We start from the raw sequence: 17,053 nt of genomic DNA on the forward strand, positions 1-17,053 counted from the left end.
TAGTTTCCTTTTCATTTATGGGCTACATGGAAGGCAATCATCAGAAATATGTGTACGTGGTTATATATATATATATATATATATATATATATATATCATATCAACTATGAAATTGACTTCCGATAAACGGAGAACAAAATTGATGATCGAATGATGTGCGATGGTTCTCGAAATTTCTGGCAACCGTTGGCCATTTTAATTTGCAAAATTCAAGTATCAGTCATATCGTCCAATATTCCAGTTATCAAATATATGTATAGACAAATGCATTTATATAAAATGTTTTGAAAATGTTTTGCATTAATAACAAATCATAGTCGTTTTAATTATTAATTTAATTTCAAATAATATATTTGCAATCATTTAAGGAGACAGTAACATTACAACTAAATAAATCTAAAAAAATGAGATTATTTTGTATAAGTTTATTAGCATTTATTAATCTCCTCTTTGTTGGTTAATAATTTTTCGTATATACCTATATCTTTGGTTAGAATTCCTCTTCTTTCTTTCGTTTCATAAGCCAGCCTTCTTACGTTCTTATTTCTTCTTCCGGTGGTGCTTTAACTTTTATTTTTACTTCCGTCTATTCCCGATACTCCTCCGTCAAATATTTAAAGGTTTTCTCTTTTTCCGAATTGCTGTAAATGTATCACGTTCATTTTTCAGCAGATACCCAATGTAGAAAACTTACTACCATGTTTTCTTTTATTCTTCGCCCTACGATTATGATACATTACCACTTTGCAAAGCGATTTCAATATTTTCGGTTTTATCTGCATGATTAACGAATTTCGTGCAAAATGAATAGATGCTTGCAAAGAATATTCGATGTAATAATGATAGTGATGAAATTTCATTTCTCTCGCATAATCGATCACGACGGGATTTGTTACGATTTTGGAAGTGACATGATATCCACAAATCGTCTTCTTTATTAGCAACTCTTAAATCCAGACGAAGAATCTTTTATAGTAAAGCGATGCTATCCGCATCTCGGACGGGATATGAATTTGATATTTTACGATAATATCGCGGGATGTTCTCGTAAGGTAAACGAATTTAAACGGAAGCAGTTTTCACATGCTTATGGGAAAATCGTATCTGTATCGTACTACAATTTTTCTGAATATTATCTTTCCTCGCAGTTTATATTTTTTATTTTTCCACGTCGTAATAGTGTGGCGTTTAATTGATGCAATCAAAATAATAAATCGATATCAAAGCATATAACTAATTAAAGTATAGGACGATGAAAACTCTGCGGGAATAGACGGATACTTTTTACGTCGTAGTAAAGGTTTTATCGAGTAATTTTCTTGCAATATCTTATGGTTACGCCTTTTTTTGTGTTACTTTTTGTTACTTTCTTCATTTTGTTATTTTTAAAAAAAGTTAGATGGAAGTACAAGTCACAATTACGAATATTAAAACAATAGACGTTAATAAAGCTTTCATTAATAACAAGGAAATGTAAAGTTGAAAATATTCTGCGCATGAAAACATATCACGATGTTACGGTTATTTAATTATACTCTTTCTTTCTCATTTATTCACTTTAAAATATCTAGTATTGTCTAAAATAATATTTAATTTCCTTCTATTGCTTTTTACTCAAATTATATAGTATATGTTCTTCGAATAGTTAAGTTTTTATTCAAGCTTTTATCTTCTTTATACAACAGCGTCTGATAAAAATATTAAGAATTTTTTAAATATATATTTGCATCGAGGAATAAGGATACTACGGATCAAAAACATAGCGTCTTTTCATCAATTCCTATAATTAATTTCTTTGCTCGATAATTTATGATGAAACGTAGGAAAATAACTGAGATTCAATTAATCGTTCTATCGTTTCACGAGTCGTTGGTTTATCGTCGCCTCGAGCAGAGCTTAGGAGAGACTCGATAGTTATTCCTTTCACTTGACTTACTAGCAATAGCTTCCGGTTTCATCTCAAGTTGGTTTTAAGTGCTTCACTATATGAAGTAGATATATATGAAGCTTGTAGTTAAGAACGTGAGAATAAGCAAACACGATTATAACACGTCATAAAAATGAGTCAATCGAAAATCTCGAAACATTTTCTATATTTTTCATATAGTATTTTAGGATAAGGAAACTCAAAAACAAACCGTTAACATTGATGCAAATCGTGTAACAGAATTGGATTAGGAGATATAACTTAAAATAATTTTAATTATCATATGTAAATGTAAATTGGTCTTTCGTGTTTTCGCAATATTATAATTTTGTTAAATTTCGTGTTTCCACAATATTTAAATAATTTTCAATACACAAATATATATACCAGATGTTTGCAAATTTACGTTTAATTTTCTCATTTAACGAATACAACACGTAATTAATTTATCTGTTTTGCGATTAGATATTATGAAACCATTCTTAATCGAAGATCAAATTAATGCACAAAGATTCGATTTTTCTGCATAAATCATTCGCTTACAACAATATGTCACATTTGTTCAAGAAATGCATTATTAAATATTACATTGACAGCACTTTAGTTATTTAAGTAATAGTCCAAATGCGTGAAATTCGTTATCACGAATCACCAAGTAATATATGACAAAATAAACTAATTTTTTTCTATTATTTGATATACATAGCTTAAACATTTTCTCGCAATAATCGTTATATGCATACTCTTCTTACTATTTACTTTAAATTACTACATTTTATTTAAATAAACACAAAATAACATGATTTTTTAATACAATCAATATGTTTACACATAATTCTTATAATTGGTATGCAATATGTGTACATAGTGACAAGCGAGTAAAAATATTTTTCGTACACGAGTATGTAAAATTTGTACAATTTTTTTAATTTTTATGAGTAAAAGATGGAATGAACATTTAATATCTCTGGCCGTTTTTTAGATCTCTGATAGCTTAGTGATAAAATTGAAGTGCTTTGTAAATTGACGATCCATTTCCAGCGCATCCAATTTCTCTAGAAGTATATTTGTGCAACGAACGAAATTCAAATATTATGTATATAATATATATACACACACATCTGGCTATACACGCCGTCCATATTGTTGTAAATATTCGAATTAGAAGAAAATTAAATTGCTGAATTATGAATGCATTATATAATATATACATTGCGTTTAAATATAAAATTTCCACGTAATACATATAAATTTAGAAACACGAAAGAGATATAATAAACAATGAACGCAATTTTAACAATAATAATATAAATAAATGTGTTATTAATTATCGCAGAAATTCCGTATCACCGCGGATATTTGATTTACACGTCTGGAATTTTTCGAAAAAATTAGATTATTTCGATATACATCCATACATTTGATTTCGCGTTTGAAATATCGCGACGATTAGTGAATTTCCGACACACAAAGTTTGCTTTATTATTTTACCCAAGTCCGTTTTACCCTCTGTGCGGGGGAGGCGAGCAATGATCGCCGCTATTCACGGACACTTCATTTTGCAGTAGAACAAACAAGCTTTTAATCACAGTTTCAGTTTGGGTGCTATTGTCTTTGCATCACAACGCCCCGCGTTTACCCGATTCGCGCCGCTGCCGGCAAAATCAATATCCCGCGTGCTGCGCTTAATATTTTTCCACGGTTACGCGTCCGTAACTGCCTTTTGAGGGTAGCGTCGGGATTACGCAATACACGTACCCCCATTGTGCTCCGCAGGAGCGCATAAACCCGGCGACATAACGGGCTCCTCATTGGCGCTTGAATATTGGATAAGTTTCGGCGGTGAGCGCCGAGGAAAACGGCGCGATTACGGCATTCCCTCCTCGTTCCCTTTCCCCTTAGATTTTAGTTTCGTCGACAATGAGTATAAGAGAGACTTTACGAAATTATTATGTTTCAGCTTTACCCAGCGGGAGACCCGTTATCGTATCGGAACGCGAACGCTACGATCCGGGAGACACGTTGAGGGCAAATTGCAGTCTGCCGTTATCGAAGCCGCCGGTTCAGTTCTTATTCACGCTGAACAATCAGCAGGTAAGTGATGCCTATCGACACGATTGTTGTATTATCGAATCAGAGTGAGAGAGAGAGCGAGAGCGAGGAAATATATGTACAATATGTGCGTTAGGTGATTGAGTTCCAGCATTGTGCGTTTGCAGTTGTATGCATTTCGCATATTCGCATTCGGACTTTAGATAATCTTTTAGGAAAAATATTTGCGCAAATATCGGCGAAATTGAAACCTTGTTTCGAAAGAAAAAAAAATATTTTGTATTTACTATTAATTGATTCATTCTATCTGACGATAGATTTGGAAAAGTGACCATTTTTTAAACCATCAATTTTTGCTGTCGCAAAAATATTTATTACACGTGCAATTGATGACTGATTCGTTCTGAAGTGACGAAAGATTAGTCAAGTGTAGTGAAAGCGTAAAATCGGACGCTCTCTGTTTCTTTTTTTTTTTTTTTTTTTTTTCTTATTCAACATTCTTTTAGCTTTATACTATTCAATCGGAATACGTTTTTCTCACATCTTCTCGCTTGAAATGGATCTTTTTATAAAAATTGTTAAATCGAAGACTATTGCTTTTACCACCCCATGAAACTCGTAAGCCTCATTGAAAGTGCGCGGGATTTCGATATCGATTTTCAATTTACAGAATATATGTATCTACATTGCTGTGCTATTATCATTACCGCCAATGTTTATTGTAGTAGGAAACTCCTCTGACCGTTCGGAAAAAGAATCATTTCCGTCACGTTACTGTTTTTCCTTTATCACACACACACTCGAAATGTGAATACCATCTATTATCAGCTTTTAAACGATGTGGAGAGAATTTGCACAGTTTTATGAGGGCACGTTTAGAGAAACTTAATTTAGTACGAAATAATTGTAGCATTAATAGAGTTGTGCAAAGCTATTCGAAATGTTAGCAAATTGATCTCTCCGTGAGAAGCAAATTGACACATTTTAAAGAGGATTAAGTAAACTCTTTGTCCTGCGAAAATGTGCCGTAATATGCGTATCGTCTATTTGCTTTCTGGGCAATCTAGTTCTTATGCCGAATTGAATGAATCCACTGCGCAGAATTAGAGCATGGATGATTAAGTCTTACCCGTCGCCTCTGAAGTAGTGAGGGGGTTTTATCAAGTCGCATCCGCGGGATAAGGGAATTTGAATAATCGGATAATCCGTGCAAAAGCCGCCAGGAGTACCGAACGAAATACTAATAACCACGCGATACCAGCAAAAATGTTGTCGAGTAACTTTTGTCGAGCGAGAGACACGCCTGCACAGGCGTACAGCCTCCGGCGATGCATTACCCATAATCTCCTGGGATGATGTCGCGGGATCTCATTAGCTGATACGGCTAAATGCAAAGCGGAAGCGTGGTCTGTGCTTGATCGTCCGCAGAAATCCGAAATTTGCCACCGACTTTGATCGAACAGAAACCCGTGTGACTGAATGTGGCGCACACATCCGATAATATTTTAATGTTCAAAATATATTTGTTATTTTAGCCTTGATTTTACATTATTTAAACGTTGCTGTTAGATAAAAAATGTTTTCTGTTTTTTTTTTTTTTTTTAATTTAATATTATATATAATATATTTGCAGTTCTCTCTAAAAGATATTACGGATTTAACTGATTAATGAGGAAACGCCCCGAGTTAATCATTGTTGCATATTTTGCAATAATCAAATATTGAATTAATTTCCATGGGAAGAAAGTTGTTCGATTGGATAAATTCGATAATTTGCAATACAATATTTTCTATAAATTGTGTTTTTAACCGCAATTCATATGAATTTCTACCGTTCACACTATATTATACCTCATTATTATACATTTTAAGCACAAAGATTTGTTTGTTCAATATAATTTAATCGATTCATTCGGAATGATTGCTTGATAGCGAATCGTAAATTTTCTCTGTAAAGTTATAATGATATTATTCTTCCCCCGATGGTATAATGGTACGATAAAAAGCCGGGGGAAAATACGATTCTGAAGAAAATCAACCACGAGTTTCTTTCTCCATGGGACCTCTGGAAAATTAGTATCGCATATATATATATATACGTAAGTGCGAGTAACGATGGAACAGTGCCGACGAGGGCAGTGAGAGAAGGGTAGCAGTAACGAATTGCTCAGGAACAACCGAGTCGGTCTGCTAGCTTCTTACGGCTAACGTCTTGTCGAGAAACTCGTCGAATTTGCAGGGAACGTTTCTGAGAGCGTGGAAGATATCTTGTCGCGGAAACAACGGTTTCTTACGACCAGGGCGTTGCCAGTACAAGTTTACTTGCATCGGAAAAAGTAGTTCACTTGCAAGAAAAACTTCTAGCTTTAGTTGATCTCTCTTCTACAGAGGATTTCTTTTTAATTAATATCGTATAACTTCAGAATATTTTTCTTCATTGATAACGGTGCTTTAATCTATTTTGTTTTATTGAGGATATAATCGTTAACAAATTTTACAAATATACATTTGTAAATTGTGATACTCCGTGTGACAAATTACATTCTAGTTTTTCATTTAAAAGTTGCTGAATCAACTTTTAATGAAAAAGGTTGTGAGCTATAGTGTTCTTTATTATTTTTATTTTCTGACAATCTAATTTTGTGGATGAAATTAAGGGTGAAAAAAACAATCAAATTTCAGTATAACATATTACAGCTTCTTTCTCTCTGTTTCTTTTCTAAGAACTTCTATTCTCTGGTCTTAATTTTCGGAATAATTTATTAAATATTTTTAGACGTATTTAATTTATTTTAATTTATCCTAATAAATAGCGTATTTTAAAATAATTATATTATTATGAAACAATACGTGTTAATATTCAAAATTGTTGTAATTTTGTTTTATCATGTGTATAAATGTATAAATTAAATGTACATATATTAAGAGCTAATTAATTATTGATAATTATCGAGATACATTAATATAAATGATACATATTTACAATATAAAATGTGCGATTAAATATACATTAAATGTTAAAGGACACATTGTCAATAAAATATTTTATTTACGGATGTAATAAAATGATGATAGCTGATAGGCGCTTTTCAAATTAGAATTTTAGAGAAATTTAAATGGATAAATGACTGTGGAAATGATACATTCCTATGCTTATCAGTTTCCTATTTTATTTAAAAGACGTCATAAAAACATATTAAATCGTCACATATATGCATCAGAATATTTTTAACAATATTTTCAAAGTTAACGAATCATAGCTTTTTAATGATGTAGCTATATTGAAAAGAGACGATTTTTAATTTTAATTTATAATTTGGAATATTGAAATTTATTTGTGTATCGCGTCCAATAATTTTTATTAATTCTAGTAATGCCGAGCGTGCCGAAATTGCTTAAATTTTAAATTTGCAATACATGGTTATATATAATGCATTTGCATCTTATAGTATCATAATATCACTATATTTGACATTTACATACACAATTTGTACAACCTGATATTCTTAAAATTAATCTATGCGCCATCACTGTTGCGGATACGTATATAAATTTTGCGCAGCTGATGCGCGTCCTTACGCGCGATATCAATATGCGATCGTCGTCCTTTAATACCTCATAACCCAGTATCGTAAACGGCGTTAGTTCACGTGCGACCCCGTTTATCTTACATCCGTGGTGCGCATGTATGAAGCGATGAGATTGGGCTTGTTTAGTCCTTCACGTTCTATATATGAACTGGGTATCATTCTAAAGAGAAAATAAAAATAGGAATGGTCTATATATTTTTAGCCATAAGTGATTAAATCACTGGTTGAGGGACGTTAAATTAAAAGGCTAAATAAAAAGAATTTTATTAATTCGCAGAATTAATATTTATTGTTAGATCTCATCCCCGACATGCTTTATTTTCACGACTATGAGTCTTTCACGTTTTATTACGATCACACCTGACACCTGTCTCTTTTACAATTAGCCGCATTATTTGCATAACCTGTACGAGATTCACGAATCTATATTGGAATATCTTTATGAATGGAATTGGAATGTATTATTTGATAATATGGACGGGATTTATTATTTGAGATTTATTGTGATTTTATACGTCGCCTGAATGCATATATCGTGCTACCGAGTCTGGTGATGACAAATTACGACTTTTTTGAGATATCTGTTCGATAAATTGTACTTTTTATTCTTTCCTGATTTTATTTCTAACGAATTTGTTGAATACTTTTCTGTAAGAATTAATGTTTAGTTTTTAAAATTTTATGATCCTTGCGCGTGCACGCATATATATTTTAATTTTTAATATTTAGATTTAAATTTTCAGTATTTATTTACGCTTTTACATTTAAAACTATTTGAGTTAAAATAGGAAAGATTTAAGATTAATTATATTTAAAACGAAGTAGAAACGCGTTATAGAACAAGTTGGGAAATAGATTTCCAAATAATACGCTGTTATAAAAGTAGCTTACAAAAAAATATTTAAATGTAAAAAAATTTTATAAAGATTGTAATATAAATATTTATATACATTTTCAAATATTTTCAATTATTATTTTATTTACAACTGTATGACGTTTTTATTTATTCAACAATATCAATTATCTGATCTTTCGTTTCGTTCAAATCCCAATTAAAAATTTTTCCATTAAAATGATGAAAATTATACAAAAACTTTCTTAGAATTTATACTTTCAATCTGTTCAATTATTTCGAAGAACAGATGCATAACTTGTTTAAGCATCGCGATATACAATACGAAGCAATGTGCAACTTTGTGTTATTCTTTGTATATCCCGGTATCAGTCCTTCAATTAGAAAAAACGTCGCGATTTGTTGGCATCTTATCGAGAGGGGCAAAACTTTACCGTGACGAAACCAAGTTCGAGATTATCTGTGCAAACAGTCTTTGGCATCGTTTCCCCGTCTTAATCAACTTATAACCCGTGGTAACTTCTGCCAATCAGAAACATATCCCCGCGGGAAAGAGGATCCCGGGATCGCATCCGCGCTACGAAACTTTATCGAATCGTAAATATCGTCACCCTGAAAACGGCGCTTGCGTCGACCAATTGTCCCTTGCACTTCCGACTTCTCGGGACACCGGCGGGTATTTTCTTTCTCGTGCTTTTCGAAAAACGGAACCGAGCACGACCGCGCGGTTGTTTTTGTAATCTCATGAGGTATCCGACAGATATTTTGTAAAACGGGGTGAGATGAGCGATGGACTTGAGGTACCACATAGTAAAATAACCTCCGGTGATGCTAGTGAAAACATTATCTTGAATTGCTGGGCAAAGTTTGCCGGCTCTTTTCAATCGCGAGATACCAATAGCGATCGCTTAGTACGTCGCGAGTCTTATTCGAGATCCAACGAATTGATCTTCGAGACGTACGAGAAATATCTGGCAGTTTCATTGTTTGTTATATATCGATTTGACACGCTTGTTCTGACGAGTAGTTTTCATGAATAAATAAAGCAGTGATAATATTGATACGCGCGATATACAGGATGTCCGGTAATTAACGGACCAACGATTACAAATGGATTCTTTGGTCAATTTGGGAATGATTTTTCCTCAGCGAAAATGTCGAAAAAGGTCATCATTTTTTACAACTTTCCAATATTTGTCATTATGTATCTTTATAACTAAGCTTCAAATTAAAATTTTAATAAAGTAAACTCTACCTGAAATTAACTGAAGAATGTAATTATGTTAGACTTTTAACTTCAAAACGTTTAATTTTCAAGAAACCCATTTTTTCAATCGCTTGTAACTCGAAAATTATTGACTTCTCAACATTTTTGCTAAGGAAAAATCGTCTCCAAATTGGCCAGAGAATCCGCCCTTAATCATATTGTATTATTTATTGAAATTAATATAATATTTCAAATTGTGACGTCAAAAAACGTAAAATGCAATTCCGAATCGACGTTTGCAACAAAAATGCTTAACGAATTAATAAGTTAATGATTACACGCGCATGAATATGTAAAAACGTATCACGAGCGGCGGCTCTTACTAAAGCTTTTTCTCATAAATTTTGTGCAATATAGTTAAATGACTTTTAAAAGCTTATATGCAAAAGGAACATATGCAGATGATTATTCGCGCGTTAAGCATGTCTTCGCCCGCCTTAACACTGCACGTTTTCGACTTGGTTGTTGGCCAACGCGGCATTACTTTTGCATATATTTGAATATAAGGTGGAACGTCGCGGAAGCGGCAAAACATTAAAAAATACCTGTTTTCTTACTGCAACTTGATTTCTCGGCAGACGCAATTTAAATCTTATTCTATTAAAATTTCGTAAAATACAAATCGGCGCGTTATGCAACGTTTCTCATTCTAGTCAATTTATTTATGCTATTTTTATATTAGTCTGCATAATTCTCGTCTTCGTACAACGTAACAGGAATTAAAAAAAAAAACCTATATTTTATATTAAATGCATTTTTAGTGCAAAATTGATCGAAAGATTTTTGACGCAAACTTCGCATGCGACACCATTGAATTTACTGCATCATAAACCATGACTCCATGCACTGCTTGCAATTGCTGCACGATGCATCAAAAGCTTCGTTCAAAGTCGGTACTTTGTTATCATTTTCCAACGTAACACCTGCGTCTACACGGAAGTACTATACGATGTACGAGCCGTCAAAAATCTGTATATATTCGCCATGCGAAACAGTAAATTCCTATATCATAATGCTTTTATGCGTAACCATTAAATTCTGTTGTAATTCTGTTTTCTATAATCATTACGTTAAAGGTTCCATTTCGAATTACCGATCGAGAGAGAATTTCACAAATGTTATTTTACGCGAAATTCGAGTACAATGGAGAGATCAACGAATGTTTACGCAAAATTTTACACCAAACTATTTAGCTCTCTTTGGCGTTTTAATTCTCGAGAGAGACACAAAACGTTAAAATAACAAAAAGCATTCTTCAACGAACGTTTCTTTAAATATTAATAGCAGTACGGTGTTGAACGTGTATACATATAAGCACGAATATATCAACTGTGCTTCTTCATTCTCCGCGGCAAACAGACAGGTGTCTAAAGTGATAACGGAAAAGGATTTATCCGGAGTCTGTCCTTCATTTCCACTACGGTTTCGCTGGCCGGCACCGTCTACAAACACCGGCCCACTTTCCCGCATGGCTTCGGCATAATGAAATGCATCGCTCTTTGAGGGTATAATCCGATGCAGATTAAAACCCCGGTCCCTCTCCCTCTCCCATTCCATCGTGAAACAAATTGCAGCGCAACGCCGCAGGAGGAGGCGCAAGGGCGTCGGAGCTAATCCGAGGCAAGGCTCGCAGCTTTTGTACCGGGAGATGAACGAAGACCGAAATATTCCTCGATGAGAGAGAATAATTCGAAATCCGTCGAGAGAGCGACTGCACTTTTCACCCTTCCGCGTCATCGGACATCGACGTCTTTCTCTCTCGGTCCGCGTTAAATCTTGTCGCGAGTATTCATTTTTTAACGGAATTAATATCGATCGAATGTAAAACAGTTTTTCTATCTGCAACAGCTCATTTTTTATGCATCATTTATTTATATAAACGTATGTATTCGTTTTTTCAAATTTTCACGAACGCCAGAATCGCAATGAATAATATTCCGTGTGATCGCGCGACGCCGTAAAATATGCAAGGGATGACAGTATTACAGGTGGAGGAGGTTCGCATTAAAAATGATTGAAGCGAAACGTTTTGCGCTCACGTCCGCGCCGATTTTATTTTTCAACACGCGACAGCAGAAAAAAGAAATCGAGCGGCCATCTACCCTTAACCTTCCCACAGCCGACCATCAACTTCTTTCTCTCCCTTCTACGTCGGCGTTGCTCTTTCCCTTTCTCACGCACACAGATACACATACCGAGCCATTCATTAAGTCTCGAGAACGTCCTCGCAATCTCTATAGGTTCGTCAGTAGATGTGTACACGACGTGCCGTTTGTTCTCCCATGAAACTGGAGATGTCCTCCTCGGATAACATGGCGAAACCGTGATGGTTAGGACATACAAATATATATATATATATATATATATATATATATATGAAGCTTGCTCGCACACTCGCGTGATCATGACGTGAAGCGATAGAGTCACCGACTTGAAAGATAATGAAAGCTTATACATCCGTGATCTACAGCTGCAAACGATTGCAGAGAAGCCTTGACCTGGCGTCAAAAGCTTTTCTCTCTCCTTCTTTTTTCTTTACAAGAGACATATCCTCTTTTTCAGACATTGGATTAGAGAGGGATTGACACGCAAAAAGCTATTTGAATCGAAGATGCCGAGATTGGCGTCATTTTATTTTGTCAGTTGACGATTACTCATTCAACTCTCATGTTTTCTTTCTCTTTTGCGCGACAAAAATTGAAATGATCGAAGAGATAACGAGTCGTATGAATAAAAATGAAGCAAAGGCGAAGTGAATACGATAACTTTCAGAACCTTTAGAGTATTTTTGCACGGGCTACTCCTGATCTGACAGAGCTTTTTTATCTATGGATTCTTCAATAAACTTTGAATTAAAATAGAATGAATTGTACAGCGTGTATATATGTAAATCAATCTAAATACTTGTTGTTTTTATGTTGATCATATGTCAAACAAAAATAATTTTAAAGAAAATATTGCGCATTTCAAGCATAGTACATTATATAATTTGCCGTTACATTGAATATATATTTTTTAATATACAAGCTAAACAAAATAACGTTATTGTAATTGTGAATCAAAAACTAAAGCTCTCAACTCGGTTAACTATACCTTTACTGTTAGAAATATCTGTTTTTACAGACAATAAATGTTTCTTTTATGTATATTTTTATTTGCCGTAAACTTTCACTAAAAATAGCGAATACATTTTAGTATAAGATTACATTTAGTATCATTAAATAATAAAGTGTAATATCTCTTTCTCTTTAAAATGTAATATCTCTCTGTTTAATTAAATTTGTTTCAGAATTAAAGATATTAAAGCAAATCACACGTTCATATGACTCTATTGTAGGAACTACTGTATGATATTCCGGTTTACAGAAACATTTCCAGAGTATATTATGTGTCACAATTTCATTAATGTAGTTTTAGTGCAGTTGACTATTTTGATAAACAGCACTATAAATTTTATTACGCTATTACAATTGTAATATTAAATTAGCAATGGAATAGAGAATACTTTAATGAAATGTGCTCTGAAAATCATTAATGTAAAATTTATAACTTGCTAGTGCTGATTAATATTTGACAAATGTCTCTGCAGCAACGGCTGTTACATAATGTAGATATCAGGCGAAAGTTATTGCCGCAAGCTACAAAAATGATGGAAATTAGATATTCAGTGAAAAATAAATTGTATGATTAGTATATTTACAGTAAATATTGACGAATAGCATTAATTAGTTTAGATTCTACATACATATTTTTATACAAATTAGCATTTTATACTTTTTTATAATTGCAATCAATATATCCGACACACATACGTGTCTTCTTTTTTATGAATTGATTATTATAAAAAAATATGCGATAAATTACAAGAAAAAATGATGAATGAAATAAATAGAGTTTTTATAAATGGATGAAATGGTATGATGAAATAATCAAATCCCAACTGTATGATTTCCCTAGTTAGCAATACACACGTGATCGTATTGGAAATTATAAACTTTATTTGATTATACTAACAACGAGAGAGATATTGTTAATTTTTGTTCGCATTTTTATAATTGAAGAAAAACAGTATAGACTATGTTATTGACAAGAAAAATTGTTTATCGATTATATTAAAAATTTTTATTACTTAAGTTTCAACAGACTTTTTGTCACCTTTTTTATATGTATTTTATACAATATGTATTATTTTATACATTATTTACAAAAGAAGAAAAAATAGATATTTGTTCTATCACACTAGTAAATCGAAATTTTTATTTTAATGGAAGAATTCTGATAATTAAATCTCGCAGCAGATTTAAAAGTATGCCGTAATAACTCTAAATAAATTTAATCTCGCGCTATGATAGATATGCATTATGTACGTATCTTAATTAATTTAACGTGCATTCAACGAACCATATAGTTCTTTGATGCATGCTTTTTGAATTTTATGTTACTTAAACAATGCAAATAATCGTTTTCATTTATAGTGCGCACAAGTACAATGAAACTAAATACATTACAATAATTTTAATAGGCAGCAAATACAGAAAAGAGTCAAACAAAACCATCAGACTAAAAACAGAAAAAATTAAAAAGGAAGTTACATATCGTAACCATCGCGCGCTTCAAAGAACTGTTGTTTTCTGTTGTTATGCATATAAAGTTGGACCGACGTCTTTTGTTTAACGTCTTTTGTGCTCTATGCACAAAAATATTTTTACATAGTTTATATATGATCCGATACAGCAGCTTTATCCCTTTTATGTATATATGTGTGTGAGAAGAGACAAAGAGATCAAGATATTAATGTTGATAAAATATATTGGAATTATAATTCTCAAATATACATACATTGCACAACGTTATAATACTTGTTATATATATCTAAGATATTGATTATCTGAAGGATATATAGATATATACTTGAATTATATGGCCTATCTATCCTGTTGAATTATTAGTCGCAATATCTGAGAAATCGAAAACTGCAGTAATATCGAGTAAAGCATAGGAAAATTGCATCTTTCGTTAAAATTGAATACAAATTGGAAATAAATATTAATAAAAATTTTCGACACACAATATTTTTTCGGCATATTTACACATCGCACTCAATTATATGCAAAGGCACGATGCAAGTTGTATCTCAAATGCATATGCAATCGCGATATACAATTAATAACAACGCAGCGTTAAATTTTTCCAGACATTTCTCACGTAACCGGCGTGACCCAGATCCTTTTATACACAGAATACGAGAAAGAGGAATAAGAGCAGATATAGCGCTGAGTCCCGATTTACAGGGCTTAAAGGTTGTATTCGTACATAAGTTATCGGGACGCGCTGTCCTTTGTACATCATAGCGCGACGTTCGGTTCATCGGCTTCCCTGAGAGTCGCCGTGTTTCTCTCCGAACGATAACGCGAGGAGCTTGTTGACCATGTATAGATCGATAGAATCGCGATCGGCTGATCTCGTATTCAACATTCGCGATCCCAGTAGCGTGTTGAGCACGTTATGGGGTTGAAGGAAGAGAGGAGGACAGAGCCCCATCACGAGCGCATTAGTGCGTACGCATTGCCGATGGGGGTTGTTGCGCGAGTGTCGGATAGCTGTTACAATTTACACGCAGTTATATGTACCGCCGAACCCAGGCCTCGAGTCCCTGCTAATTGTGGTTAAGTTTAATTCGCGCGGACGTGCGCGCGCTCTCTGGGTGGGACGGAGAATACCCGAGCGAGAGCTGCTTCCCGCGTTTGACGTGCGCTGCGGCGTTTGCAACTCCGGTGTGTATCCGACGTATAACCGCTCTATATCACTGTAGAGTATACATTGTATATATGTATACGCGCGTATAATTCCACGTCCGTCGATACCAGCGGATTATCGGCCAATAACACCGAGGAAAATCGTATCTAGCTTGGTGCGGTCTGCCCTCGAGGCTTCAGCTTCGTCGACTTTCATTAAGCGATCCCAATGAGGATAGAGATAGAGAGAAAGGGAGAGAGGATGAAGTTACCGGGAATGAGAGACGGATAATAAGAGAGACGATCGAGGGCGAGAAAGAGATGAAGCCACTTAACGAATCATTGATAAACAAGCGGGAACTCTCGGTGTCGTAATGGAACGAATAGATGCATACAGAACCCCATTGTTTTCCATCCAGGAAGATCCTTTCGAAGAGTCGTGACTGAACGTCTCTCGGACTTGTCTCGTCCGTATAATGACTTCTCCCCTAAAACTACCAACTAGCTCTCCGTTCTGTTCTTCGTTGCTTCGTCAATTCCTGGTTCTCTCTCTCTCTCTTCTCTCTCTCTCTCTCTCTCTCTCTCTCTCTCTCTCTCCCTCCTTTATATTGTCCTTTATTCTCTGAACGCGTTTCCGGGGATCGCTTGTGTTTCGCGCACGTTTCGCTCCCTTTCAATCCCTCATTTCCATCCGCTCGTACACCCTCTTTCTCTCTGTTCGTGTTTCCGCGTCCACTTCGTTACTCGTCAACCCCATGACCGAACTTCAGACCTGCGCGGTCTAATAAAGCTGGGGTATAGTACGCGTACACTTGACACGCGCACATCAATGTGTGCATAGACACATGGATACACGCGACACAAGCAGTGTTGCGAGCCGCCAGTTTCGTTTCGCCGATAGCGAAGCGCGTGAGATGCTTGTCCACTTTAGTGAAAGGAACTGTGCATGCTTTCTACAGCCGGCGGTAAATTGAAGCTGATACCGTATAGTCGATTCAAACGACTGACGAGTTTATCGGGAAGCTTAACCGGTCGCTGGATACTGTCGACTTCAACCTAAATGCGCCGGATCTACAGTTAGAGACAGACGACTAATACCAGTCTATCGTCTGAGTCCCCGAGCATAACATCTAGGAAGACTTAAGCTAGTTGGCCAAGTCGGCCGTATAAAATGAAATAAATCAGTTTAACCGGTAGGTTATAAACTAGTTTTTCAAACATATAAAATATTGTACAAGCGATTGAAGAGCGGAAATTTATCTAAATTTATTATATACTCGACCGTACAATACATACGAACTGTCGATCAAAATTAATATCCTATTAACGCGCAAAGGAGGCTGCACGCTATTGCAATCTAAAAATTCATCAGCGCTCTTTGTGCGAACAAAGAATTGTATGATGAAGTACGTCTATAGATTACGTATTATAGGAAAGTCACGATGACGCGGATAAAAATTCAGATTAATGTACACTCGGGAAATTTGCTCCGGCGGTAATATATTTATGCGGCGGATTTTTAACTGCCGCATAAATCTCTCCGCTGCTTTAGCGTTAAAAAGTCCAAAGAAAGTCGGGGAAAGTCGTCAGAATTACATCGAACATCCCTGAGCTCACTTGAAATAGCGC

The 17,053-nt window shown here is 34.5% G+C and overlaps 1 protein-coding gene across 1 annotated transcript in view; it reads left to right on the forward strand.

The window, feature by feature from the left end:
- LOC114940614 (uncharacterized) overlaps window positions 1–17,053 on the forward strand; it is a 139,644-nt gene that overhangs the window by 87,723 nt on the left and 34,868 nt on the right. Inside the window, exon 4 of the mRNA XM_029315338.2 lies at window positions 3,888–4,021. Within this exon, the coding sequence (XP_029171171.1) occupies window positions 3,888–4,021 (134 nt within the window). The remainder of the gene's footprint in view (window positions 1–3,887; window positions 4,022–17,053) is intronic.

The sequence above is a fragment of the Nylanderia fulva genome, unplaced genomic scaffold, assembly GCF_048542155.1.
Source record: "Nylanderia fulva isolate GAGA-0341 unplaced genomic scaffold, ASM4854215v1 Scaffold6, whole genome shotgun sequence".
NCBI classification, from domain to species: domain Eukaryota; kingdom Metazoa; phylum Arthropoda; class Insecta; order Hymenoptera; family Formicidae; genus Nylanderia; species Nylanderia fulva.